The sequence below is a fragment of the Xyrauchen texanus genome, chromosome 11, assembly GCF_025860055.1.
Source record: "Xyrauchen texanus isolate HMW12.3.18 chromosome 11, RBS_HiC_50CHRs, whole genome shotgun sequence".
NCBI classification, from domain to species: domain Eukaryota; kingdom Metazoa; phylum Chordata; class Actinopteri; order Cypriniformes; family Catostomidae; genus Xyrauchen; species Xyrauchen texanus.
In genome coordinates, this window is record NC_068286.1 from 34,103,305 (window position 1) to 34,130,584 (window position 27,280).

The following is a 27,280-nucleotide window of genomic DNA, read 5'->3' on the forward strand; positions in this document are numbered from 1 at the left end:
ACACAAGGCGCTCTTTGCAACGAGCTGAAGATTAATATTCCGTCCGAAACAGATGATAAATCATTTGTACATAATTAGCGCTAGGCAAGGTTATAGCTGACACGAATTTTTGTCTTAATTACGAGGGAAATTTGTTCCATTAATTTAATTTGTTGCGCACGGATGCGTCCGCGCCTAACAAAGTTAATCTTACACCTGTCAGTGCGTTGCTGAGGTAGGCTGTGTCTCCAAACCTGCACACTCGATTTCTGCTGCATCCCAAACAGCATCCTAACCGAGATGGAACCTCATAAAGAACTGATTTGAAAAGCTCGTCATACTCGGCAACAATTTCAATATATTTGACTACTAGCGCCAAATTAAGATTTAGGGTCTTCAGATGGACTCTCTCTGTTGGTTGGTCAAGGTCACACGATGACATTTCTTCATACCACATTTAAAGGGATAGTTCACCCAAAATGAAAATTCTCTCATTTACACACCCTCAGGCTATGCCAGATGAGTATGACTTTAAAATATCTCTAAGTCCACACAATGCAAGAGAATAGTGACCAGAACTTTGAAGCTCCAAAAAGAACATTAAGGCAGCATAAAAGTTATCTATACAATTCCAGTGGTTTAATCCATGTCTTCTGAAGCTATATGATAGATGGGGATGAGAACAGATCAATTTTAAGCCCTTTTACTATAAATCTCTTTTTCTTTTTTTTTTGGCGATTCACATTTTTCTTACATATTGCCGTCTACTAGTAGGGTCTGGACAAAGGTGTTGATTTATAGTAGGAAAAAAGATAAATAAAAAAATACTTAAATATTAAAATATTTCTCACCCACATCTATCATATTGCTTCTGAAGACATGGATTTAACAACTGGAGTCAGATTACTTTTATGCTGCATTTCTATGCTTTTTGGAACTTTAAAGTGCTGATCACCATTCACTTGCATTGTATGGACCTACAGAGCTGATATATTCGTCTAAAAATATTGATTTGCCTTCTGCAATAGAAAGATAGTCACACATCTGGGATGGCATGAGTGTGAGTAAATTATGTGAGAATTAAAATATTTGAATGAACTAATCCTTGAACAGGATGTTTTGTTGAGTTGGCTGTTTAGCTGGGGTCCTTGCCTAGCTCCTAAAATGCTGGATCCATCTTTGATGTGTTTCACATTCAGACCACAGCAGCAACGTAATTAAAATATAATTGGCTTATAATCATTGAATCATGAATTTCAAAGGTATTTCCCTCGTTTGAGTGAGCCTTAAATTCCTCTCAGTCTTCGCTAAATAAAGTATTTTCTCGAAGTCTGATGAAAATGCACACATCTATTTAGGATACTGTTCTATATTATCTCAATTAAAAACAATACATGACTTGTATTTTTTTAACAACCAAAACCAGCTAACGTACAACAAAAGCTCACCACTTCCCCAGCCAAATAAAAGTCAACCAAATTGTATGTCAATGCTGCCACCTGCTGGACATTCTAATTCGCGGTCTTTTCATTGAACAAAAATTTTATCGGTTAGATATATTTTTACTTGTATCAATTTTCTCTTTAAAGCAAAACATTATAGAGTTGTGTTGTGGTGCTCAAGCACTAGCCCTCAATTTTCAGCGAATGGTAGAACCCCCTTCACCAACTGCTTTATTAACCTCTTCACACGTGCAGTGTTGTAGCGCCCTCACCTGGTGAATGTTAAAAGCAGCGCTTTCTGTTGCATAAAATAACTCGAATACAGTTGGACTTCTCAATGTTCAGTTTAATAGCTAAAAGGTACATTACCATATAAATCTTCCAAATACATTTTCAACTGAGAACACAAAAACGATTATGAAATATTGCAATACAGATTTATTACAAACATGAAATAAGGAAGAAAAAAAAAACTTTTGTATTCAAAAACGTTATTTACAATGTTTTCTCAAATAGAAATGAAACAGCTTATCTTATATTATGAATACTATGACTTATGTTAAAACTTTGCCATTTTGAAAACGTTATATGCATATATACTGTATAAGCTGTATGTAAATGTTTTAACTGTAAATTGTTACTATTGTGAGTACTGCTAACATGAAAACTGAGCAAGAGAAAGAGAAGAGATTTGCACCATGAAATTGGGCACTTGCAGTGGATTTCAGCAAGTATATATATATATTATACACACACCTATATACATGTATCCTGTATATATCAAATGATCATACAGAAACCATCAAGGAGTTGAGCCTGCTTGTTTACCATCAGTTTGAATGATTCTGCATAACAAATTTTAGAGATTTTATCCATTAGGAAAATGTGAAGTATAGTAGGGCAAAATATTTTTGTATCTAACCTTTTCATCAACCAAGAAAGATACATTTAGGTTCACCTTTTCCGAGGCCATTGCCACATTTCTGTGTTTTTATTGTTTGCTAATTATTTATTTATTTTTACATTAGATATTAATTCAATTTAAAAATTTAACTTGCACTTCAATTTTCAATTGGTGATGTTTCAGTACCAGACAGATTATTTGCATGAATACATTCCATTTAATATTCTGTAACAATCAAGAATTAAACCCAAATTGGGTAAGAGGTAAAAACAGATATGTCAAACTGTCTTTCTGACAGGGAAGAGTGCAGTGTTGTACAGGGCTGAGGTCGAGGGCTGTAGTCGCTGAGATGTCCTATTGTGTGCTTAATGTCCCGTCTCCTGTCTTGGAAAGAAGGACTCGCTGTCCTCCTCATATTTCATTTAGGTAGAGTGTCACATTTGCAGCCTCTCTCTCAGCAGGAAGAGGCACTGATCTTCTCTGATACTTCAAGATCTGATTTGGCGACAAGAAACCGGAGCCGTCCTCCCCCCAAACGAATCAAATCCACAGCACTGTGAGAGACAGACAGAGAGCGATTAAATGGTCAGGTTTAAGAGAACAGATGCATTTGTACTAACTGGTGGAAATATTACCCTGAAAATAAACATTCAATACACTCTCCCAATAGCTGAGCTGAGTGAGTTGATCACAGAAAGCTGATAGATGGTGTATATAGAGCACTAACCTCTGGTAGTCTGCTCCAATGAGACTGGTCCCATTCACTGCCAGGATTCTGTCACCGATAAAAAGTCGCCCATCTGCAGCAGCTGGTCCATCTGGAATCAGTGTCCTAATATAGATTCCAGGCGAGTTCAGAGGAGTATGCTGTATACAGAGAGAATGAGAAAAGAGAGACCCACTTGTTGTCCATTTGTCATGCAATATTTATGGAGCCATGGAGCATATTTACACATATTTATGCTTATTAACCCTATAACATATATGGTCATTTAAACAAGAATTTTCCACTTAGTTTTTTTTTTTTTGCAACAGCAATAGTAAGGCTCAAGTACCCCATCATCAACTCAAAATCAAAGATGTGTACCAAAGACTAAATACCGTTTAACATTATAATTAATATTGTAATTTCCCTTAAGTACAAAATGAAAAGACGATGCTGGCGGTTATGCAGTTTATTCATCAACAACAAAACCAGGCCATTAAAGCTGTGAAACTTGCAAATAAAACAGAATAATGCTGTTAATTATACAGCGTGCATTCTAACTTGGCCTTTTAATTGAGAGATATTCATTTCAAATATATATATATATATATATATATATATATATATATGTGTGTGTGTGTGTGTGTGTGTAACTTTTACTTTCAACACACAGTGAAAAGATCCCGATGCTTAAAGGGATAGTTCACCCAAAAATGAAAATTATCTCATCATTTACTCAACCTCATGCCATCCCATATGAATATTTATGATAAGAATATCTCAGCTCTGTAGGTCAATACAATGCAAGTGAATGGGTGCCAACATTTTTACGCTCCAAAAAGCACATAAAGGCAGCATAAAACCAATCAATATGACTGTTTTAATCCAAATATTTAGAAGAGATATGACAGATGTGGGTGAGAAACATATCAATATTTTTTTTATCTACTTTTACAAGTATAGCGGATGAGATTGGTAAATGTAGCAAGTCATGATTTTAATTGGCGCATGCATGCTAACCATTCATCTATCAAATAAATCTGAAATTTTAGTGCAAAATTTGTAGTACATCTAGTACAAATAGTACATGAGCTAGAATTTGGCATTGAAGATATTCTTATTTTAGTGTAATAAAATTGCTTAATAATCTTTTCTGTGTAAAGTTACACAGAACTGTCATTGACTGTATGTTTTTTGTTTTTGGCACAATTCTGAGTAAATTCTAGAGACTGTTGGTGTAAAAAGAATATCAGCAGTAACTGAAATACTCAACCAGTCCATCTGGTACCAACAATCATGCCACGGTCCAAATCACTGAGATCACATTTTTCCCCATTCTGATGGTTGATGTGAACATTAACTGAAGCTCCTGACCCATATCTGAATGATTTCATGCACTGCACTGCTGCCACATGATTGGCTGATTAGATAATCGCATAGATGATTGTTGGTGCCAGATGGGCTGGTTTGAGTATTTCTGTAACTGCTGATCTCCTGGGATTTTCACGCACAACAGTCTCTAGAATTTACTCAAATGGTGCCAAAAAAAACATCCAGTGAGTGACAGTTCTGTGGATGGAAATGCCTTTTTGATGAGAGAGGTCAACAGAGAATGGCCAGACTGCTACGAATTGGCAAAGTTTACAGTAACTCAGATAACCACACTTCACAGTTGTGGTGAGACTAATAGCATCTCAGAATGCTATTCTGAGATGTGGGTTGGCCCTGTTTTGAAGGCATGAGAGGGACCTACACAATATTAGGCAGGTGGATTTAAGGTTGTGGCTGATTGATGTATAGTTAGTGATTTTATCACACTTAAATCATAAAAACAAATAAAAATAAATGTATATCTTGTGGATATTCTTTTGAAACATTGTGCATTTTAGCATTTATGGACCAGCTCCATTCAAGTCAGAAGTTAGGATTCAGGACATAATGTAAACCTCTTTTTTTAAATAATATTTTAAGTAAGATTAATTATAATACAATTGTTATTTTAAGATTTTTTTCAGATCTGTTTTTAGATATACACTCTTATCCAACACCTTTGCTGTCTGTTGCCTATAACTGAAATGGAACCTCTTATAAGTGACTGATCTGAAATGCTCAACATAGACAGTAAATCTGTACGCCACAGAAATAGCTCTCCACATGCAAAGCACATAGGAAAGTCGACTCACAATTGATTCTAATAGAGTCTGAAGTGTTCCAATGATGCCTTAAAATGCTGTCTTTGCTGTGAGTTATGGGTATGTGCATAGAGCATTGATCACCAGGGATAAATGTTAAAGCAATATAGGTAAGACTCACAAGTCCATCGATAAGTCCCATTCCCAGGCCGTATGGTCCTTTATCCAGATCCACTACAAAGACGGAACAGATATCATCAGAGTTTGGGCCCAGATTGTGAGAGACAGGGACAGGGAAAGGAAAGCCACAACCACTTAAAGGGCCTGGAATAGGGAAGGGATAAACAAACAAAAATACACAGGACTCAGTTCCCATTTGACACACAGAGATACTGAACTTGTTCCATTAAAAAAACAATATGTTCACAATAGCTTAACAATGGGGGCCTGGGAACCTCAGCGAGTATTGACGCTGACTACCACCCCTAGAGTCGCAAGTTCGAATCCAGGGTGTGCTGAGTGACTCTAGCCAGGTCTCCTAAGCAACCAAATTGACCCGGTTGCTAGGGAGAGTAGAGTCACATGGGGTAACCTCCTCGTGGTCACGATTAGTGGTTCTTGCTCTCATTGGGGCATGTGGTAAGATGTGCGTGGATCGCGGAGAGTAGCTTGAGCCTCCACATGCGGAGTCTCCGCGGTGACATGCACAGCGAGCCACGTGATAAGATGTGCGGATTGACGGTCTCAGAGGTGGAGGCAACTGAGACTTGTTCTCCACCATCCGGATTGAGGTGAGTAACCGCGCCACCACGAAGACCTAGTAAGTAGTGGGAATTGGGAAAAAAACAATAGCTAAACACATGAGCTGCACATGCAAACAAATGCAAAGAGTAAATGCACACAAAACTGACAGTACTGTACACAGACATCATTGCATATGTTTATTACTTACATAATAAACAAATGCATCCACACGCAAACTCATTCAAGTGATATGTACACAAATCAGGCATGATTACATGTCTGTCATCATATAACAAAAACAAGGAGAAAAGAGGGAATATAATATTCATGCATGCATAAACTGTTAGAAAATATGTGAAAATCAAATGCATACTGTTCAATGTTTTTTATTTATTTATCAATATTATTATCCTCTTAATCCAGTTTAAGATAATATGAATTTGCTCTTTTTAGCAACATCAAGCTTATAGTTTAGAAGGATGACACTATATGAATCTTTTGTCATTTCTCAGTGGAACATCCAAGGTCTAAGATCCTCAACCTTTGCACTTAAAAGTATTTTTTAAAGAAATCAAAAACTGTGATATTATAATTTTTCAGGTGACATGGGACATAGGAGATCTTCCCACTGGTTTTTCCCCAGGTTATGGAGAAATGGCAGTCTCCTCAAGAAAACTCCCTGGGGTCACACAAGGCAAAAACTCAGAAGAGATAATAATTTGGTTCAAATCAAAATATAAAATTTTATTGAAATGGTAAAACAAGAAGACAATTATATCTGGCGAAAATTGAAAAAATATAAAATTTTCTATGTGCAATTTACATATTACCCCCCGCTGAATCCCTTACTTAAATGATCCAACCTTCTGTAACATCGACAGGGACATTAGTCATGTCCAGGCTTAGGGAAATGTGCTGATCTGTGAGGATTTAAATGCACGGACTGGTGAAGAACCAGACTTTACCGACATACATGGACATAAATATATCAGTGGCAACCAAAATATTAACTATCTGTGTCTCTCTCCTAGGAACAATTACAACAAAATGACAAAGAAAAATAGGAAGGAACTACTGCAGCTCTGCCACTCACTTGGTTTGTACATCATCAATGGTAGGTTAAGAGGGGACTCAATTTGTCATTACACCTACAGCTCAGCTCTTGGCAGCAGTGCAGTAGATTATGTCATAACATATTTGGACCCCTCTCGCAATTAACACCCATGTCAGACCAGACAAATCAGAGTATATCTAAAAAGGACAGACTCCAAACATCCACCTTCCAAACCCAGTAAGATGTACAGCATACAACTGAATTTCTAATGGGACGAAAACAAATGAGACGATTCTCAAAAAGCAATAAACAAACAAAAAATTCAATCCAACCTAAATTCTTTTGTAGCTCACACATACCCCCACAGTAAAGGAGTGAATCTTGCTACAAAACACATCACTACTATTTTTAATAATGTGGCCCAACTATCTAAAATGTACCCAAGCAGAAACAGAATTTAACCCTTATACACGGTTCATCGTTAAGTCACGTTCCAGTTATTCCCAGTCAAAAGTGGCCGGAAACAATAAACGTGTAATTTTTGAATAGTTAATTATTGGGGGGTTTAAATTACCTTGATCTTGAAAATTGACTTATTTCTTTTCTTATGAATATTTTCTCAAATACTGAACTAATCTTCATATATTACATACCGTTCGAAAGCTTAACATCTCAAGAATCAAACTGTGCTGTCCATTTAAAAAAAAAAAAAAAATGGTCAATGTCTTGACATCATGCTGACCGAGTTTGGTGGCGATTGGTGGAGTTCTCTGGGAGGAGTATTCCAAATTCCATTGCGTGCGTTTTCAAACAACCCTAAATAGACGGTTTCCTGTTGGTCTGGGGTAAAAAGTGAAAGTATGAAGGATATATGAAATGATGAGATCTATATGTGTACCGAAGTTTCATATTATTACATGCAAGCGTGTTTGAGTTATAGACCAAGTTTTCGGCCCCTGTTCCAGGGGCGCTGTCGAGCCCCCTGCCACGCCGGTACCAGCTTCAGGCCGGCCCTAATGACCGCAGGTTCTGACCCGTGTGCAAAGTTTCAAGAGTTTTTGAGCATGTTAAGAGCCCCAAAAGTGCCCCGTAATTAGTAAAAAATAAAATAATAATAATAATAATAATAGTAATAATAATAATCCTAACGAAAACAATAGGGTCCTACGCACTTTGTGCTTGGGCCCTAATAATAATCCTAACGAAAACAATAGGGTCCTACGCACTTTGTGTTTGGGCCCTAATAATAATAATAATAATAATAATAATAATAATAATAATCCTAACTGAAAACAATAGGGTCCTACGCACTTTGTGCTTGGGCCCTAATGAAATTACAAGTATAAAAACAAGATGGCTGCAGAGAGCTACTTATTCATCCCTGGTTGAAGAGAAGATGATTTCTAGATTTTGTCACAAGTTCAGCATTTCGATATGTATTTAATGACAAAAGATGAACAGGAAAAATGGTTTGATTTGGAGTGCAGAAACATAAGACAAAAACTAAGACAAATATCAAATAAAAAACACAGAGCCCCAGAAAACCAGTCTCTGTGCCTTCTCTAATGATTCAAACAAAAAGGACACAAAATCTCCAAAACCAAATCCACTTAACAGAAGAGTCAATTAACTCAAACAGCTTTTGGAAAAATTGGAAAGCACAATGTCCTGAGCAAATGTCAGATTGGATTCTTACCTAATTTCCGGACATCAGATAATATTTGTAATTTGCATACCCTTATTGAAAGTACGTACATAAAAATAATGAGAAAATTTACACCTGTTTTGTTGACTTCCAAAAAGCATTCTATTCAATCTGGCATGAAGGTTTATTCCATTAATTTAAAGTGGTAGTGGAGGAAAACTATATGATTTGACCAAATCAATGTATGCAAATAGTAAATGCTTCATTAAAATTTGCCACTAAATGAACTGAAAGCTTCTTTATGCAGATGATTTGGTTCTGTTGTTCCCCACAAAAGAAGGGTTACAGCAGCACCTGTCGCTGCGAGAAAGGTTCTGTCAGACCTGGGCCCTGACAGAAAAACTAAATATACATTTTTCAGAAAAGATCCAAATCTCAGCAATATAATCCATCAACAATTGGAAACAAATCTATTGAACAATCCATAAAATACAAATATTTAGGCATAACAATCACTAACACTGGTTACTTTTGCCTAGCAGTGAATGAACTCAAAAGCAAAACGGGATTTCTACGCCATCAAAAAATCAATATACACATAAATCCCTATTAGAATCTGTCTCAAAATATTTAAATCAGTAATTGAAACCATTGCAAAATATGGCAGTGAGGTGTGGGGTCCACTAACACCACCAAATTGGGCAAAAATTGGATAAGCATCCAATAGAAATTGAACATGCCGTGTTCTGTAAAAGCATACTCCAGGTGCAAAGAAAAACACAAAACTCTGCATGTAGAGTTGAATAAGGCCAATGTCCCGCACTATTAAATATCCATAAATGAGCCATACATTTCTGGAAACACATCAAAACAAGAGACCCCCTCTCCCTTTGTCACAAAGCCCTGATCTTCCAAGAGATGAGATCTGAATGAATCCCCCTTAGCCTACACATTCTGAGAATCTGTGACCCCACCAAACAAAACAACCTTAGACAATCAGGCCCAATCAAATTATATCTAAAGAAAAAGATCAATATAGTGATTATTGGACAGAACTCACCAAATCCCAATGCAAACTTGAAACCTATCTGGCCCTAAAAAGATCATACTCTGTGGCAACTTACCTAAACATAGTGACCAACCAAATGGAAAGGAAAACTCTGACAAAGTACAGACTGAGTGAACACAAGCTGGCCATAGAGGTGGGTCAGCACAAACAAACATGGCTTCTTAAAGCAGAGAGACTGTGCACTCACTGTGATCAAGCAGAAGTTGAAACTGAGAAGCATTTAATATATAAATGCATAATTCAATATAAATATTTTATTTTCTACTTAGTAATTGTATTACTATTATTATTACCAGTGCAATTAATATTATCTTAATTAATATTGATCTATTGATACTGAATTGTATGTCACATTGGAAATTTTGATTCACTGTTACAAAAATAAACAGCTTTGGCAATATTGTATGTACTAAGTCTGCCAATAAATCTCACTGAATTTAATTGACAGAGAGAACATCCTGATTGGGCTTTCTTTGTGCTAAGTAGACTATCAGTTTTCTCTGTGGGCAGGCTTTACAGTCAACCTCTTTCTCGCTTTCATTGTCCATCTGTTCAGTTTAGTTTCCTGCAGAGCCAGGGGTGGACTGGCCATCGGGAGAACTGGGACATTTCCCAATGGGCCGGCTGGGAAACAGGGCCGAATGGGCCACGATAAGCTGAAATGGGCCGCCGCTTTATGCAGAACTGGCCACAAAATGGCGCCGCGATATGCAGAAGAGGGCAGCGATATGCAGAAACAATGCCAACCCGGATCTCAGAATAGCATTCTGAGATACTATTCTTCTCACCACAATTGTACAGAGCAGTTATCTGAGTTACTGTAGACTTTGTCAGTTTGAACCAGTCCGGCCATTCTCTGTTGATCTCTTTCACCAACAAGGTGTTTCCATTTGCAGAACTGCCACTCACTGGATGTTTTTTTTTTGTTTTGTTCTAGAGACTGTTGTGCTTGAAAATCCCAGGAGATCAGCAGTTACAGAAATACTCAAACCAGCCCATCTGGCACCACCAATTATGGCACAGTCCAAATCACTGAAATCACATTTTCTCCATTCTGATGGTAGATGTGAACATTAACTGATCAACTAATTATCTAATCAGTCAATTGTGTGGTAGCAGTGCAATGCATAAAATCATGCTGATACGGGTCAGGAGCTTCAGTTAATGTTCAGATCAACCATCAGAATGGGGAAAATTAGATCTCAGTGATTTGGACCGTGGCATTTTTTTGGTAAATGCTATTCTGAGATGCCGTTTGGCGCTGTTTTGGCAGCACAAGGGGATCTATATTAGTACACAATATTAGTCAGGTGGTTTTAATGTTATAGCTGAGCGGTGTATATGTGTGTGTTTAAATAGTTTCAATATGTGATTAAATACATTGTTGTGTTCTTTCCTAATCAAATGTCCTGCAGTGTGGGATGTCTGACCTTGTGAATTTATTAGTTTTTTAAAATACACTTATAACAAATCAGATGATTGCAACATGTTCCAAAAAACAGTCAGGTTTTTAACACTGTGTAGTATCACAATTTCTTCTAATAAAACGGATGAAGCATTTGGGCATGGAAGACACATTGTTTGTTAAGTTGGCAAGCAAAATTTCCCCCCATTCATCCATTATGCAGGTCTTCAACTCGTCCCCTTGGAATTATAAGGTTCTATCTGCGTTCTGAGCAGTTTTGAGATATTGAGCTTTAAAGATTTTGCATTACATATAGGAAAATTTATATGGGGAACAAGTTTCTTTCAAACATGAAAATAACAGGGACCCTATATGTATTCTAAATATACAATATTAAAATCCTCTCAAATTTGTAAATGGGGATTTTTGGAATGGGTCAAATGCAGATAGAACCTTATAATTCTAAAAAAACACTTTTCGCTTAGAATTATAAGGTTCTATCTGCCAAAACATTATTTGAACATTAAATATAAAATTAATGTTGTAACAATGTCTCAATATGTGTTAGAAAGTAAAATGCTATCCTTTATAATGACATTTATTTCATATTTTTAGCACTTTCATGCATTTAGGACATTTCAAATTAAGCAAGGTAGGTCTAAATATTTTGTCCAGAGCAGTTAATTTTTGGTACCAATTTGGTGGGTAATTAAACACATTATTGCAGAAATTGTTACTTTAATTTTTCTTTTGTTTAGACAGAAAGCAGCTACTGTAATACATCTGAGCAGGACTTTATTCCACCTAAAGTGGGCCAGGTAAAATGGCTTTCTCTCTAGACATCAGTATGGCTGAAATAACATGGTAACGTTTATTGTTGTAATTAAGACCCCATGAATTCAATTGTTGACTATTTGACCTTTAAGGCTTAATATTGTAAAAATTAAGACATTTTAAGACTTTAAAAACTGCAAGAAAACAGACATGCTTCAGCAAATTAATTCATTAAGTTTAATAATCATTGAAAAATTATACACTGACTATATAAAAAAAAATCACAAACTCGTTTTTTAAAACACAGAACTATAATACTCCCTGTGACTCATTTTTTAAAACACAGACTTATAATACTCTCTATCTGCTAGTGCCATGAATTTAAACATGGACTTAATGTCACTCATCTTTGCCTCTGAGATGATGCTCTGTTTGGGGAGTACCCTTGGTTTGGGTAAAATGGATGTAGGTGCCAGGCTTCTCGTGTGTTTGCTTGGTCCTCTTATGTCTACTTTAACTCTTGGCTCTGCATGTGATTTTGTGTAATGAAGAGTATATGGACACTGATCAAACACAAGCTGTGACACTTCAAAAAATGGAACCTGTTTGTACTGAAACAGCTTGGAACATGCCTGAAAGTCATAGAAATCTATTCTCTTCATCTGTATGATTTCATATGGGTTGTTCCTGTTCACCTTCAGTAAACTGTGCAAGAAAGACAGTGGTGAATAGAATTCAGACACTGCCATTGCCTTTTCAATATGGCTGTGCATATTGTCTACCTCCTGCACTGCGAGAGTGGCCTGGAGTAGAGTATTTCATTGTCGATCTTGAGGTTTCTTAAAGATTTTGCATTGCGTGCCATTATTCTCTCAGATATTTTGTTTCTGCGATCTTTTCTGTATTCAAGGAAAAAGCCGGCGACACGACATATAAAGTTGATCCTGATTGGTCCTCTTCTGTTCATTCGAAGTGCTGATTGGCTAACGCAGATAGAAGAACCTTATAGAGCCAAGTTAGAGTTCGACTTTGTAGATAGAACCTTTTTGTTTTTTCAATAAAAAGTCCCAGAATGTACACAACTTAAAAAAAAACATCACATAATGTAAATAAGTTGTCACAGAATAAGAATATGTGAATAACTCAATTTGACAAAAATGTCAGATAGAACCTTATAATTCCAAGGGGACGAACTGTGCAATGTAACAATGAAACTTCATTGCCATTTTATGTGCTTCGTAATGCACCACACATTTATAATTGAGCTATTGTCACACATTATACATACATTTTTGCATATATACAGTGAAATTATTTTTTTCACATATCCCAGCTAAGGTGGAGTCAGAATGCAGGGTCAGTCATGATAACGAGCCCCTGGAGCAGATAGGGTCAAGGGCCTTGCTCAAGGGCCCAACAGTGGTGTCTTGGCAGTGTTGGGGCTTGAACCCCCGACCTTCTAGTCAGTAACCCTTAACTGCTGAGACACCACTGCATTTTCAATTGGAGACAGGTCAGGACCACAGGCTGGTTGATCTAGCATCCGCATTCTCTGTTTAAGTAACCATTTACGTGTAATCCAAGCAGTATGTGGTTAAGACAGTAAGATGTCATTATATACATTACAGACAAATTATGTTTTTTAAGACAGTGTCTTGGTAAACCTTTGTAAGTCAACACCAGTCGGTGAGGCATCCACAGGTGAGAGTTAAAAGAATGTTCCGGGTTCAATACAATGTTAATTCCCACAAAAATGTATTTCGACTCATTCCTCCTTTTCTTTAAAAAAAGCAAAAATTGAGGTTACAGTGAGGCACTTACAATGGAAGTGAATGGGGGCCAATTTTTGAACATTAAAATACTCACCGTTTCAAAAGTATAGCCATAAGACATACACAATGTGTGTGCAAACATGATTTTAGTGTGAAAAAATCACTTACAAACCTTTTCTGTGTAAAGTTATAGCCAATTTTACAACCATGAAGAGGTAATGTCAACAAACACTAAAACGACTGTAAAAATGACAACTTTACAGCTCAAATAATACACAAGTTCTAACAGAATTAATTCAAGTGCTTTTATAAAATTATAAGCTTCACATTTCTGTTTAAACCCAGAAATCCACATTCACTTCATTCTCCCCATTCATTTTCATTGTAAGTGCTTCACTGTTACCCAGATTTTTTTGCTTTTTTTAAAGAAAAGGTGGAATTGAAAATTAAGTTTTATAGTAATCAAGAGGAAATGGACCATCCAAGATGTTATCAGCATCAGGTCCAAAAGCCAGTGTCTGTCATGGTATGGTGGTGTGTCAGTGCCCATGGTATGGGCAACTTGCACATTTGTGAAGGCACCATTATTGCGGAAAGATATGTACAGACTTTAGAGCAACACACGCTGTCATCTAGACACCATCTTTTCCAGTGACATTCCAGCATTTTGCAGCAGGAAAACGCCAAACCACATACAGCCCGAATTACAAGTGCATGGCTATGTAAGCAGAGAGGAGGGCGGGGCCAGGCATTGAATACACACACCCGGCCCCCAATCGGGCCTTATCAGGTCTCCCTCCACCATCACTATAATGAGAGACAGGTGTTTACAAAGTAATTACAGCCCAGGTGACGAGCCTTACCGCTTTCCCTTTCCCGCAGACAGACACATGACCACGCCCCCCCCCACCCATGCCAAAAGGGTGCTCCAATTTGGACTGCCTGCAATCCTGACCTATCTCCAATTGAGAATGTGTGGCACATTATGAAGTGCACAACATGGCAATGAAGGCCTGTACCACAGTGCAGCTGAGGACCTGCAAAATGCATGAATGGGGAAAAATTATGCTTGCAAAATGCAACGAACTTGTGTCTTCAGTGCCCAAATACTTTCTTCTAATAATAGTTTTATTAGAAGAAATGGTGTTGCTACAGCGCAATAAACACTTGACTGTCCCAACGTTTTGGGAGCGTGTTGCAATCATCTGATTTGAAATGAGTGTCTAATATATATATATATAAATTTGGGACCATCCTGACAAATTTGGTGTCTCTAGATCTTGCTGCCTAGACACTTTAAGGTCAAGAAGAAGAAAATCTGTACAGATACAATAAGGTTCCTGCACCTTCACTGCTTGGACCCTAAAAAAGTTTAGCTGTAAAAGCTTGACCTTTTATAGAAATACTTAACTTACAACACAAACATATAAATTTTTTCATAAGTTACAGAGTTCAAAATGTACTGCATAATAGGAATGACACAATAGACAAAATATAGATGAAAGAACGCACACGTCAACAACTCAAAAGTAAGTTTCTTTGACTTGCCTTCAATACTATTGCTGATGAAGCCATTGATTTTCTTGTGCTCTGGAGTGGAACGCGCACAACCATTGGAATTTGTGTGAGAGTATGTGTGTGTGTGCTCTTGTGAAGCATGCTCGGAGTAATGGGGTGCAATGGACTGTGTATTGGAGTGTATATGTGTGTGTTCGGGATAGAGGGGTGTGTTAGGTGGAGTCAGTATACAAGAAGAGTCTGTTGCTTGCGTTTGGTTGGTATAACGAACGCTGGTCCCATTTCTGGAGTGAATAGTATGTGTCGGTTTGTCTCTGGGTCGTTCCTCAGCTCCAGCCCCCTCTCCTCTTCCTCCGAGACATGCAGAGGAGCCCTGCACCTCCCCCTCTCCCTCCCAGTGCAAAGGAGTTGCTGCGTGTGGACTAGAGTGAGGTTGAGGAGGGTCATGCTGAAAGACAGAAATTTCATGTTAACATAAACAATGATCATTAACAAATTATCAATATCATTATTTTATAACAGACCGAGACGAACATGATCTCCAAAAGGGTACGGTGTAGATAAAATCAGTCTCAAAAGAGCCACAATCCATTTGGGGGGGGATTACATCCACCTTTACATGGATGTAAGGTCTTGATGAGAGAAAGAATATGTTCTTTAGAATAGATACATTCGAGATCAAATCTAAACAGTGTTTTATATAAAGGACTTTGCATTTAATTCAAACCCAAAATATTTGAAAGGCACTGTGTCTCCAATTACTAAAAGTAATACAGGCTGAATTCGAAAGCCTTCAGAGGCTGTATACGGTGGTAGGAATTAAAGTAATATTCCAGGCTCAATACAAGTTAAACTCAATCAACAGCATGTGTGTCATAATGTTGGTTAACACAAAAATTAATTTTGACTCCTGCCTCCTAAAAAAAACTTTTTCCCACTTTTTTCAAGTGGAAGTGAACTGGGACAATCGTTAGAGAGTTTAAAGGCAGAAATGTAAAGCTTCTAATTGTATAAAAGCACCTGCATTAATTATTTTGTTAAAACTCATGTATTATTTGAGCTGTAAATTTGTTTAAATCATAATGGTTATAGTTGTTTTAGGGTTTGTTGACTGTGATGGCTGTACTAGCAGCCACACATGGAAGAAACAACTCACGGTGGTAACTCTTTCTTCTCACATTACATAATGCAAAATAAATAACTGGACACAACGATTTTAGTTTTAAAACCATTTTATTAGTTATTTGACATTGGTTATCTATTTGGGTGCACACATTTAGTTAACTGTCAATTTGGCTAGTTTCAGGTTCATTATTTTTAAGTTGCATTCTGTGACATGAGTACTTTTCTTTTTCTTGAGTTACCAGTTCCTGGGGAATTGCTGCTGGGTGTCTCTGGCTGGATCACAAAAGGACTTCCAACTAAATCCAAACTGTTTAAATAGGGGATGGATAATTGGACTGCACCATGTTCTCCAATATCATGGGGGTTGCAGAGTTATCTATTTTGGGTTGTGTTCTTTTCTTTGCTAGTTTTGTTTTTGTTGTTATAATTATTTGATGGATTATCCTTAGTTTATATTAGGTAGCATTGTCTTAATGGGGTTTGTAGTTATGGTGATTTGTTTATATATTATGTGTTTGTCTACCCCCTTTTGTGTCAGAATGGCCTGATCAGCCACTATATAAGTTTCCCCCATGTCTCAGTCTAGAGGTTCTGTTTTGTTAGTGAGGTTCTGTTTTGTTAGGAACTTCCTATTTTTGTGTGTGTAAATAAGTAATAAAATCTTATATTTGTGGAAATATATTTTCTGACTCCTCATGCCTGCCAGCTTGGTCCCTCACATTGACATTACTTTGTTATGGGAACGAATTTGTAGAATTGGCTATAACTTTAAATTAGAATCATGTTAACACATATATTGTTTGTGTCTTGTGGCTATACTTTTGAAACAGTGACAAGGGGCAAGTAAAACATTTATTTTTTTTGGTAACCAATATTATGCCACAAATGCTGTCAATTTAACTAAACTTCTATTGAACCAGGAATATTGCCATCAGGTGACATTCAGCGCTTCAGCTCTGCCTCAGCACTTTTAATATTCCCTTCCAACTCCACAAGTTCTCATGCTTTGGATTTTTTGATGAATAAGGCATAATGTATATTACTCAACATCTAAGAATTGCCTTAAGTGCCTCCCAAGCCATGCCGACCAAGGATACTAAGGACCAATTGGTTTCCATATAGACATTGATTTCATCCTTTAGCATTTGATGGAATTCAGGATTTTGCAAAAGTGATACATTAAAGCACCAACTACATGATTTTTTTTTCCGTATGTGGCAACACCTCTAAACTAACCAGGGTGTGATCTGAGACTAAAATGTTCCAATTGAACAATCCACAACCCATGAAATGAGGGACTTGTGTATTACAAAAATCTATTCTAGAATAAATCTTATGGACTGATGAAAAAAATGTATAGTCCCTACCAGATGGGTTAAAAAGTCTCCAAATATCTATAAGACCAAGAATTTTACACATCCTGTGAAGTGTCACTGTTGTTCTAGGGGGCTTACACACATTTGGTTCACTATGATCAAGGACTGATTCCATCAACAGATTAAAGTCTCCTCCCAATATTATATCATGAGGGGGGCCAGCGGCTTGCAACATCCCTTCAAGATTTATAAAAATAACTTTCATTGGGTGCCCCAACCCATTCACATTCCTTGTGGAGAGAGACAATCTGCTCATATTAACATTTGACATTTTGACATATTAGAAAAAATATATTGTGTATCAAAAATAAAATTATAACGACCACATTTCAACATTAGTGCAACAATCAAACCCCGAACCAAACAAACCAGAAAAATGAAAAACGTGCGCATTAACCCTGCACACGACAGCGCCAACTGGTGTCCATCCCTCTAAACTCAAACAGTCCATGTACGCCTACGAGAGTCCCTGTTAAAACTTTGCCATCGGATTGCTCAAATACGGTGCTTCTATACAAATTTTGTGAGACAGAATTACACAGCAGAAAATAATCAATAAAATGGGTAATCTTACTGATGTAAGAGTTTCTTGCATTACTTGAATCGATCACATTTCTCTCATCAAATTCGCAAAGGCTGGGAACAAGAAAATGTTGTGGTTCTTCTAAGAAAGTCTTCCTTTACTCCTCGCCTCCAATATTTATCGGATGATCTCAGAAATTTGGCCAGCAATGATCATGGCCTGTTTCTCTCTGTGGATCTCCGATCCGGAACTCTGTGAGCTTGCTCGATTTCTGGCTTATGCCCTGTTATGTCGAGTAGACTCGGGAAGAGCCCGTTTAGGAGTTTCACCATATCTCGGCCTTCTTCGCCCTCAGGAATTTCAGCAATTCCCACGTTGTTTCGCCAGATACGATTCTCCTTCCAACTTTTCCCAGACATGCTCCAAGTCTGCCTTGGTCGCTAGCTGGTTAGCAGCTAATTCCCTCTCTGATGACTCCAGATAATCAATCCATATCTCAACATCTGCCACTCTTATAACCAACTCAGTGAATTTCATCTCCATGGCAGTGATCGATCGACGTATCACAGCAAGATCTTCCAAGTCAGCAATGACCTTCGTCAGCATTGCCGATACGTTCATTAATTTATGCCGAATCTCTTTCAATTCACTGTCCAAATTGACTCCCGGGCTTGCAGCCTGCTGCTCAGGGGCTTCAGCTTGAGCACGTAAGTGTTTTTAATATCTCCAGAGCCTGAGGATTTTGAATTCTTTGACATATTGACTTCCTAGGACAGTTAAGAATCAGGGTGTATCAAATCTCACCGGTTTATGACACAAAAAGTATTAAAGCTAACAAAGTGTACAGAGCTCGCCGTTCACACATCCGAACCTTGCATGGCACCATAGGACAAAAATATGTGTAGTGCTAGATGAGTCATCAAACTTTTTGGTTCAGTTATCACAGAAGAAAAAGTATTTTAGATGTTTTAATTGTTTTAAATGTATATTTGCTAAAAGTACATTTTGCTAACGTTTAGGAGGACACTAGCAAATAGTTGGCCTCCGTGTAACACACATGGACCAAAAGCCCATGTTGTAAAATACAAATAGTGATTTCTTTAAGGCATTAGTTCATATATTTTTTTAAAGAATGACTTGCAAAACCCAAATGCTGAGTACTGTAAATATGAATATGTTAAATTTTTTGTTTTCATAAAAGCAGTCAAGGTAATTTGGATTTGAAATACTGTCATCTGCCTGCTGCACACCAAATTGTATGACAGAAATCCATGTTACCTGGGCTTCCTGCCGGTCTGCACAGCCATTTGAATTATGGGTCCTGGAGCGTAGACCCCACAGAAAGTGACGAACATAAAGTAGCTGGCGGTATATACTGTCCTCCACACAATTACTCTCCAGGTCCACCTTAAATCCAGCACTCGGCAGCACAATAGGAGGATGGTTCTCAAAACTCTCCATTAGATCAACTATTGAAAAGAATATATACTTAATTTACACATACTACTATACCTGTTATACAAAATCCATTAATATACAGTTTTTGTTATACAAAAGCCATTATTATACCATGTTATAGAAAGATTAATGGCCTAAAAGCATTTGAATATTAATTGGTGGGTAGTTTTCAACATTTTAAGACACTGGACTCCCATTCACATGCTTGCCTGTTCTGTAGATACAGGCTTCATCTTCACTGCTTGGTTGCCAGATTGGGAGAGGACCCAGTTCAGCCATCAGCTGGTACTGTGTGAGTATTCTGTGTAGTTGGACAGGCTTCAAAGAGGGGTGCTCTGCACACAAAGCTTTCCAACTCATCTGCAAAGAACACAAATGCAAAGAAAAATAATTTAAGGATACAGACTGAAAATAAAAATAGAAGGTAATTTTCAAACATAGAAAGTGCAGATATACAGAATAAAATGCAAAGTACACAATGCAAAGCACACAACAAACAATATACATTTTAGATAAAAAGTTTAAAGGAATAATAAGGGAAAGTTTATATTTTTGTATGCTTTGAAGGAATATGCAGGTTCAATACCAGTTAAGCTCAATTGACGGCATTTGTGGCATAATGTTAGTTACCACAAACAAATAAGTCTGACTCGTTCCTCGTTTAAAAACAAACAACAACAATAAAACATTTTTGATTACTGTTAGACACTTACAATTGAAGTGAATGGGGCCAGTCTATAAATGTTAAAATACTCAGCTTCAAAAGTATAGCCACAAGACATAAACATTATACACATTAACATGATTTTAGTGTGATAAAATCAGACATTTTCCAGCCTTACAGCATTTACCAGTTTACAGGGTTTACCATCATTACACCGGCATGACAACGAAGTTGCAATATCGGATTTAACTTTACACAGATATGTTAGTAAGCGATTTTATCACACTAAGTATTTGCAAAGTATATACAAAATATTTGCTTCACCTGTGAAAGTTGTTGTGGTGGCGTGGCCAGAATGCTCACAGTGCTGCAGAACTTAGCGGCAAATTTCTGAGTGAGATGATTATGCCCCGCCCCTTTAGCCCAGTCCAGTAGCATCTTCACACAAGCCTGGATCTGCAATACCCGAGAACGCTGAAACCAACCACGTGCAGGGCCTACAAAAACATATTCGTTCACATTTGTCATACTAAGCAGTGTTAGGTAAGTAACTCAAAAAAAGTCATCTACTACAAATTACTTTTCTAAAAATTACTTTTAAAAATTACTGATTACTTCATTGAAAAAGTAGTTATATTATAAGTGACTTTAGTTTAAAGTTACTGTCTAAAACACTTACTGTTAAAGTTACTGTTTTGTTTTGTTTTTCTGCTCAACCAATTCAAAATAATGTCTACATTTCCTCCTTATTAATAGCCATCAAAGTGATACATTACCCAAGTAATGTACTGTATTTAAAAATAGTTAAAGTTAGTAACTGCAATTTAAATACAATAATTTAAAATGTAAAGCATTACTCTTTTGACTAAATAAGTAATTAGAGTGCAATAATGAATTACTTTGTAATTGGATTACACCCAACACTGATACAAATCATACATACAAGCACATTAAACATACACACTCAATTTTAGAATCATAGTATACAATACTGGTAATACAATGTACAACCATAGGATTAACATAAATTTGTATACTTTTCAATATAAATAATCACTGAACATCCAGTATTTACTGCAGTACAACAAGTAAATGTCTCTCTTCACACATTTTGTAAGTGTGAGTGTAAGTGGATGCTTGTGTGTGAGACGAGCTCTGATCCTTTCTGTCTGTTATGACATAAGGAGGATTATGAGTGTCTGGAGAAATAATCTTCACCTGACCGTGATTACTGCACACATGTACACACAGAAACCACACATGTCTCTCAGCTCCCTCTAAAAAAGGAAACTGGAGGTGGAATTACAACATTGTGCAATGCTGGTTATGAAAATGGACATGAAATATAAATACAATTCAAACAGAAATAAATTTCAGCCATTTATAAATTGCATTTTACTTGCATTTGTTGCTTGTTAAGGCTTTTGGGAAATCTCAATTAATTAATTAATTTCTCTATACAAAAAGTTAGTCATAATTTAAAAATGCAATCATTGTTTGTATAAAACGCAAAGATGTACAGCAACAAGAATGAGGCTGTATGTGTACTTAGATACTTAATTTGAAATGTGGAAGGAAATATCAAACCTATCTCAATCCTTCAGCTTTTAATACTTTTTAACATATTAAGAGTGTGTCTTACATCTACTGTCGCCTTTTGTATCTGCATTTAGCCACCTTGGATCACATAAATGACACTGTAAAAAACAAAACTGAAGATTCTGAAGACTGAACATTTAAAGGGATAGTTCACCAAAAATGATTCATGGCTCGTGATTCGTGTTTCATTGCTGACAATTGTCAACCTCTTTTGTTGTATGGAAAGAGCAACTTGGACAATCTGCTGAATAACTTTTTTTCTGTTCCACATAAAAACATGCAATATAAGAAGCAACATGAGGGTGAATAGATGATGACAGAATTTGAATTTTTCAATTGAGTGGATTATCCCTTAGAAATGCATAATTCTTATTCTGTTATATCAAATCAAGTGGCATCTGCAAACAAATAATGCTAGATCTTCAAAAACTCACTTGTTTTAGACATTCTAGACATGTATTATTCTTAGTGGTTCACACAGGTCTCCTAGCACAGTAACCACAGATGTAGTTTATAACATTAACTATGGAAATGTTTATGGAGGTAAATTAGTGCCTAAAAGATTTGCATTTGTAGAGTAAGATTTGTAAAAGCATAACTAAAGTTTCAAGGGTGATAGAAAAATTTGCAAACATAAGAAAATATTAACAATAATTTAATGCTTTGCATAAGTGTAATACATGTGTTTTGAATCTGTAACTTCATATTGACACAAAGTAAATTTGATCTGTATTCCTCTGACTTCCTTTTTTCCCTGCGCTTGCACTCTTGTTACTGTTTTTTTTTTACGCCTAAAAATGGTCAAAAACAATGCAAACCTGTCTGTCTGTCTGTCTACAGTATATATATATATATATATATATATATATATATATATATATATATATATATATATATACTGTATGTATAGTTATCCAATGCGTTGACATTTATCCATTTTTAAGTGTGGCTCAAATATCCAAATACTTTTTGGGGCCACTACACAGTATATGTAGACATACGTGAATTGAGCTTAATCGCACCTTTATCGATGAGTTGATTGAAGAGAGAGACGTTGGTAAAGAAGAAGAGGTAGGCGAACATTTGACTCTGAATCTCTGAGTGAACCTGGTACTGCTGAAGCAGGTCTGATGTAGTCTGAAAAACACTCACCACCCTCCGCACAGCCTCCGGCATAACACACACAGTACACACACATACTCCCACCGCATGTTGACACTGTTCCGATGAAGACTCTGCCCCAAATGGGTTACAGTCTAACAGGCCGGGCAACACAATGTACAAGGTCTGAAAAGTAAACAAAAATCAGTTTTTAAAGGAATAGTTCAACCAAACATTTTTAAATTCTATCATTTAGTCCCCTCAGATAGTTCCAAACCTGTGTGACTTGCTTTCTTGTGCATAACATAAGGAGATGTTTTTATGAATATTGTGGTCCGTGTTTTCGATACAATGGCATTTTTATACGAGTGGGGCGTTTTTCCCTTTTGAAACAGCGCAAAAGCACACGTGCTTCTGTGCACAAGCCTCTTTCATGCACTAATGAATGCACAATTCATTGTGCGGCTGTGGCTCAAGTGGTAGAGTGGGTTGGCCACTAATTGCAGGGTTGGTGGTTTGAATCCTGGCCCACATGATGAAGTGTCCTTGGGCAAGACACTGAACCCCAAGTTGCTCCCAATGGCAGGCTAGCACCTTGCATTGGTGTATCAATGTGTGTGTGAATGGGTGACTGAGTCACAGTGTAAAGTGCTTTGAATACCGTTAAGGTTAAAAAGGTGCTATATAAGTGCAGACCATTAACAATTGACAACAAGATTTCACTGAAAAGTGATGTAATGTTTATGCGGGAACTTGCGCTGTTAGCACTAAACAATGCAGGTTATCGTTCAATGCAAATTGACTTAAACTGTGAGTTGTTTCTCCCCAAAACCTAACTTATACCTTTAGAAGACTTGGAATATGTCATACAAGTTCTACATTTGGACTACATTTTTGATAGTTTTGGGTAATTTTGTTAAGCTGTAAAATGAGTCACCACCATTGCAAAGACGGATTGATATATTAATTTACACATCTCCTTTTGTGTTCTGTATGAGAAAGAAAGTCATACAAGTTTAGAGCAACATGAGGGTGATTCAATTATGACAGAATTTTTATTTTTGGGAGAACTATTCTTTTAAGACATTAAAAAATTATTTACAAACTTCTGAGATACAAAATAAAGAGGAAGAAGTGAATAATGGGGGTGGAAGAAAAGAAAAAGAAGAAGACAAAAATATAAAGTAGGTGACCAGGTGAAAGGAGAAGACCAAGAATACATCTGGTGTTGTAACGTACAAGGAAGCAGCCACACTCACACTGAATAGTTCATTCCCAGTAGCCCTGGTAACATATTATTTGGGTGGTGCCAAACATAAAACTTAATCCTACCCTTTACCTTGGTGATGTAGTAGACACACTGCTGAAAGGTGTACATGATCACTTCCTCTAGTATGGTCATGGCTTCTTCGTTTGCTGATATTGTTGCTGAGAGTAGTGATTCCTTAGACCCCGCTACAATTAATATCAAGGAAAAAAAATCTAATTATAAGAAACAAGCACCAATCTGATAAAATATATATTAATTTGAAAACACATGTTGTATTTTATAGAGATCTGATCCATATGATCAGGGTTTAGACTGTGTTTTGGTCATATTTTCATGTATAAATTTTAGTTATTTTAAATTTGTGTCTGGTTAGGAAAAATATGGAAAGAAATTCCATGAGATGCATTTTGAAAGTTTTGCAATGAACGTAATAACTGGCAGCTGTGATTGGCAGAAATTTACCTTGCCGTGTTTCAGGTTTTACAGTAATTTTAAGGCCTGTATGTTTAACGGTTGGTTAACGTTTATATTATGAAATGATATAAACTTGCTATACTAACGTTCTGTAACTATAAAAATCTGCTTTTCACTTTTAAATATACTGTTAATCATCGTATTAACTACAAAAGGCCACATGATGACTTAAAATTCATCAAAAGTGGCCCTTCAAATAGCAATAATTAATACATGTCAGTGCACAGTGTCACTTACCCAAACACAAAACACCATCAAGGTAACACATATGACACTAAAATAATACAATAAACATTAACTCAACTTCATGAAATATAACATGACACAACCCAATGTACATGGGGGATTTTCTTTTTTACTTTTCTTTTTTTTTTTAAGATTTTCTCCCCAATTTGGCATGCCCAATTCCCAATGCACTCTAAGTCCGCATGGTGGCATAGTGACTCGCCTCAATCCGGGAGGCGGAGGACGTATCTCAGTTGCCTCCACGTCTGAGACAGTTAATCCGCGTGGCTCGTTGAGCGTGTTACCGTGGAGACCTAGTGCATGTGGAGGCTTACACTGTTCTCCACGGCATCCAGGCATAACGCACCACATGCCCCACTGAGAGCGAGAATCACATTATAGTGACCACGAGGAGGTTAACCCAACATGACTCTACCCACCTTAGCAACCGGGACAATTGGTTGCTTAGGAAGCCTGACATAAATTATTTTCAAATTAAGAAGAAACATAACTATTCCCATAAAATATAATAAATTGTTATGACACACATGGAATTCTGTGAACACCCGATTATTGTTTTTCACCATAATTTAAAACATTTTGTTTTAATTTATTTTATTTTTTTGAACTTTTACATTTTTGAGTGTATCTTTAAATATGTTGTACCTTTGTCCTCCATGAGCTCAATAGTCTGCATGTATGCGGGTGATTTCTGCTGGATAAAATACAGTATTTCGATGGCATTTGACATCCAGAAGAAAATGAACTGAAGATCAGGAACTAAGTCTGAGATGCTTAGCAGAGACAGGGAGGTAGGGTCCTGGCTGTATAGCCACAAAGAAACACACACATTTCCATTCGATTCAATTCAATTGCTTGACTCAATGGTAATGCATTCAGAATTGGCGGTGGCCTATTCAGCAATAAATGACCTTTAAGTGTCACACATGCAAATACAAGGTGGAACATGATACTTACTGCTGAGCTTGCTTCTGTGCCAATTCCTTTGTCTTTTCCTATGAGACACACATATGGGCGGCAATTAGCATCACCACATTTTTAATAGCCTAAAGAGGGAGGTATAATACATCTATACCTTTTAAACTCCCCCCTCATTAAACTCATTATTTCCCCCACATTTCCTCTGTTGCTTTCTATGTTTTCACTCTTGGTTAATATTCTGGCTGACAGTTGACCATCTATAATTGGATTTGAATGATTAAGGATTTTAGAGACAGTCATTAAATGCTTCAGCATGGTTTCAGTGGTGCTGGATTAACACGACATTCCAAAAGTACCATTTAATCTAATTTATTAGTGTTCCAGTAAACAAAAGCAAATATTAGTATTTTTACACAAATACAAAAGCCCATTCTGACCATCACACCTCTTTGCGCAAATGCTTTTACTGTGAATTATGTAAATGGAAAAAAAAACACTTGCATTGTTTTGAAGCAATGATTCTTCATCTAAAATATGCTGCTTCCAAGAAAACTTTCATTGTTGCAGTACACAATAGATATCTAAGTCATTGTTTATGTTGGAGACACAATTTGTAGTATTGGCCATTCCATCATTGTCTTCTCCATTTCCAAAACACAATCATTCTTAGTTACATGGGATCTACTAAAAAGTAAGTCTGCCTTCAAGACATGTTGGAATGAATGTGTTTAGAAGATGAATGCACATGAATTCCACCATGATGTTGTAATTAGTGGGAAACTTAGGATTTTTAATTTCTCATTTAATTGTAAATGATGACTTAGCAGTTTATAGACATTTTCTGTATTGTTGATGAAGAATAGAAATAAAGCTGCCAGGAAATAAAACGTATTTAGCTCTTTTTATAAGTTGACAGGCTTGTGCGACAAGCGTTCTCTGTGGCAGCACAAGAATGACAAATTTACACACTTTATTTTATTTACACAATCTTTATTTGCACACCTAATGTTCATCATTTGCTCTTTATTTTGATGCACTAGTGCTAGTCTTTTTTCGTGCAGTGAAAAAGGTCACTATGAAATTGCCCAACATGACCAATTTTTTCCAACTGAAATCACTTAAATGAACAAATTGTAATTATGACTTCTGGATGTGTAATTAGGCAGTTTCAACAAGGACTTGAAAGCAGCATAACAATAAGAGGAACCAGAGGTGGTGAAAGAAATGTAGTTTGTTAGGTTGCATTGAGTGGGGCAAAATGGTGCAAGTCAGGTTATCTGCTCAAAGAAAAATATGAAACATAGCATAAAAGCCATGTATTGATGACTCTTCATATACAACAGATTTTTGTCCAATCAAATGCTCTAAATTAGAATGTC

The 27,280-nt window shown here is 36.7% G+C and overlaps 1 protein-coding gene across 1 annotated transcript in view; it reads right to left on the reverse strand.

The window, feature by feature from the left end:
* Nucleotides 1–1,863: 1,863 nt before the first annotated feature.
* LOC127652157 (ras-associating and dilute domain-containing protein) overlaps nt 1,864–27,280 on the reverse strand; it is a 48,312-nt gene continuing 22,895 nt past the window's right edge. The window contains exons 6-16 of the mRNA XM_052138217.1: nt 25,938–25,975; nt 25,626–25,783; nt 24,330–24,445; nt 22,912–23,176; nt 20,615–20,787; nt 19,836–19,986; nt 19,447–19,637; nt 15,175–15,592; nt 5,345–5,487; nt 3,053–3,192; nt 1,864–2,879 (exon numbers count right to left, since the gene is read on the reverse strand). Of these exons, the coding sequence (XP_051994177.1) occupies nt 2,780–2,879; nt 3,053–3,192; nt 5,345–5,487; nt 15,175–15,592; nt 19,447–19,637; nt 19,836–19,986; nt 20,615–20,787; nt 22,912–23,176; nt 24,330–24,445; nt 25,626–25,783; nt 25,938–25,975 (1,893 nt within the window). The 3' untranslated portion in view covers nt 1,864–2,779. The remainder of the gene's footprint in view (nt 2,880–3,052; nt 3,193–5,344; nt 5,488–15,174; nt 15,593–19,446; nt 19,638–19,835; nt 19,987–20,614; nt 20,788–22,911; nt 23,177–24,329; nt 24,446–25,625; nt 25,784–25,937; nt 25,976–27,280) is intronic.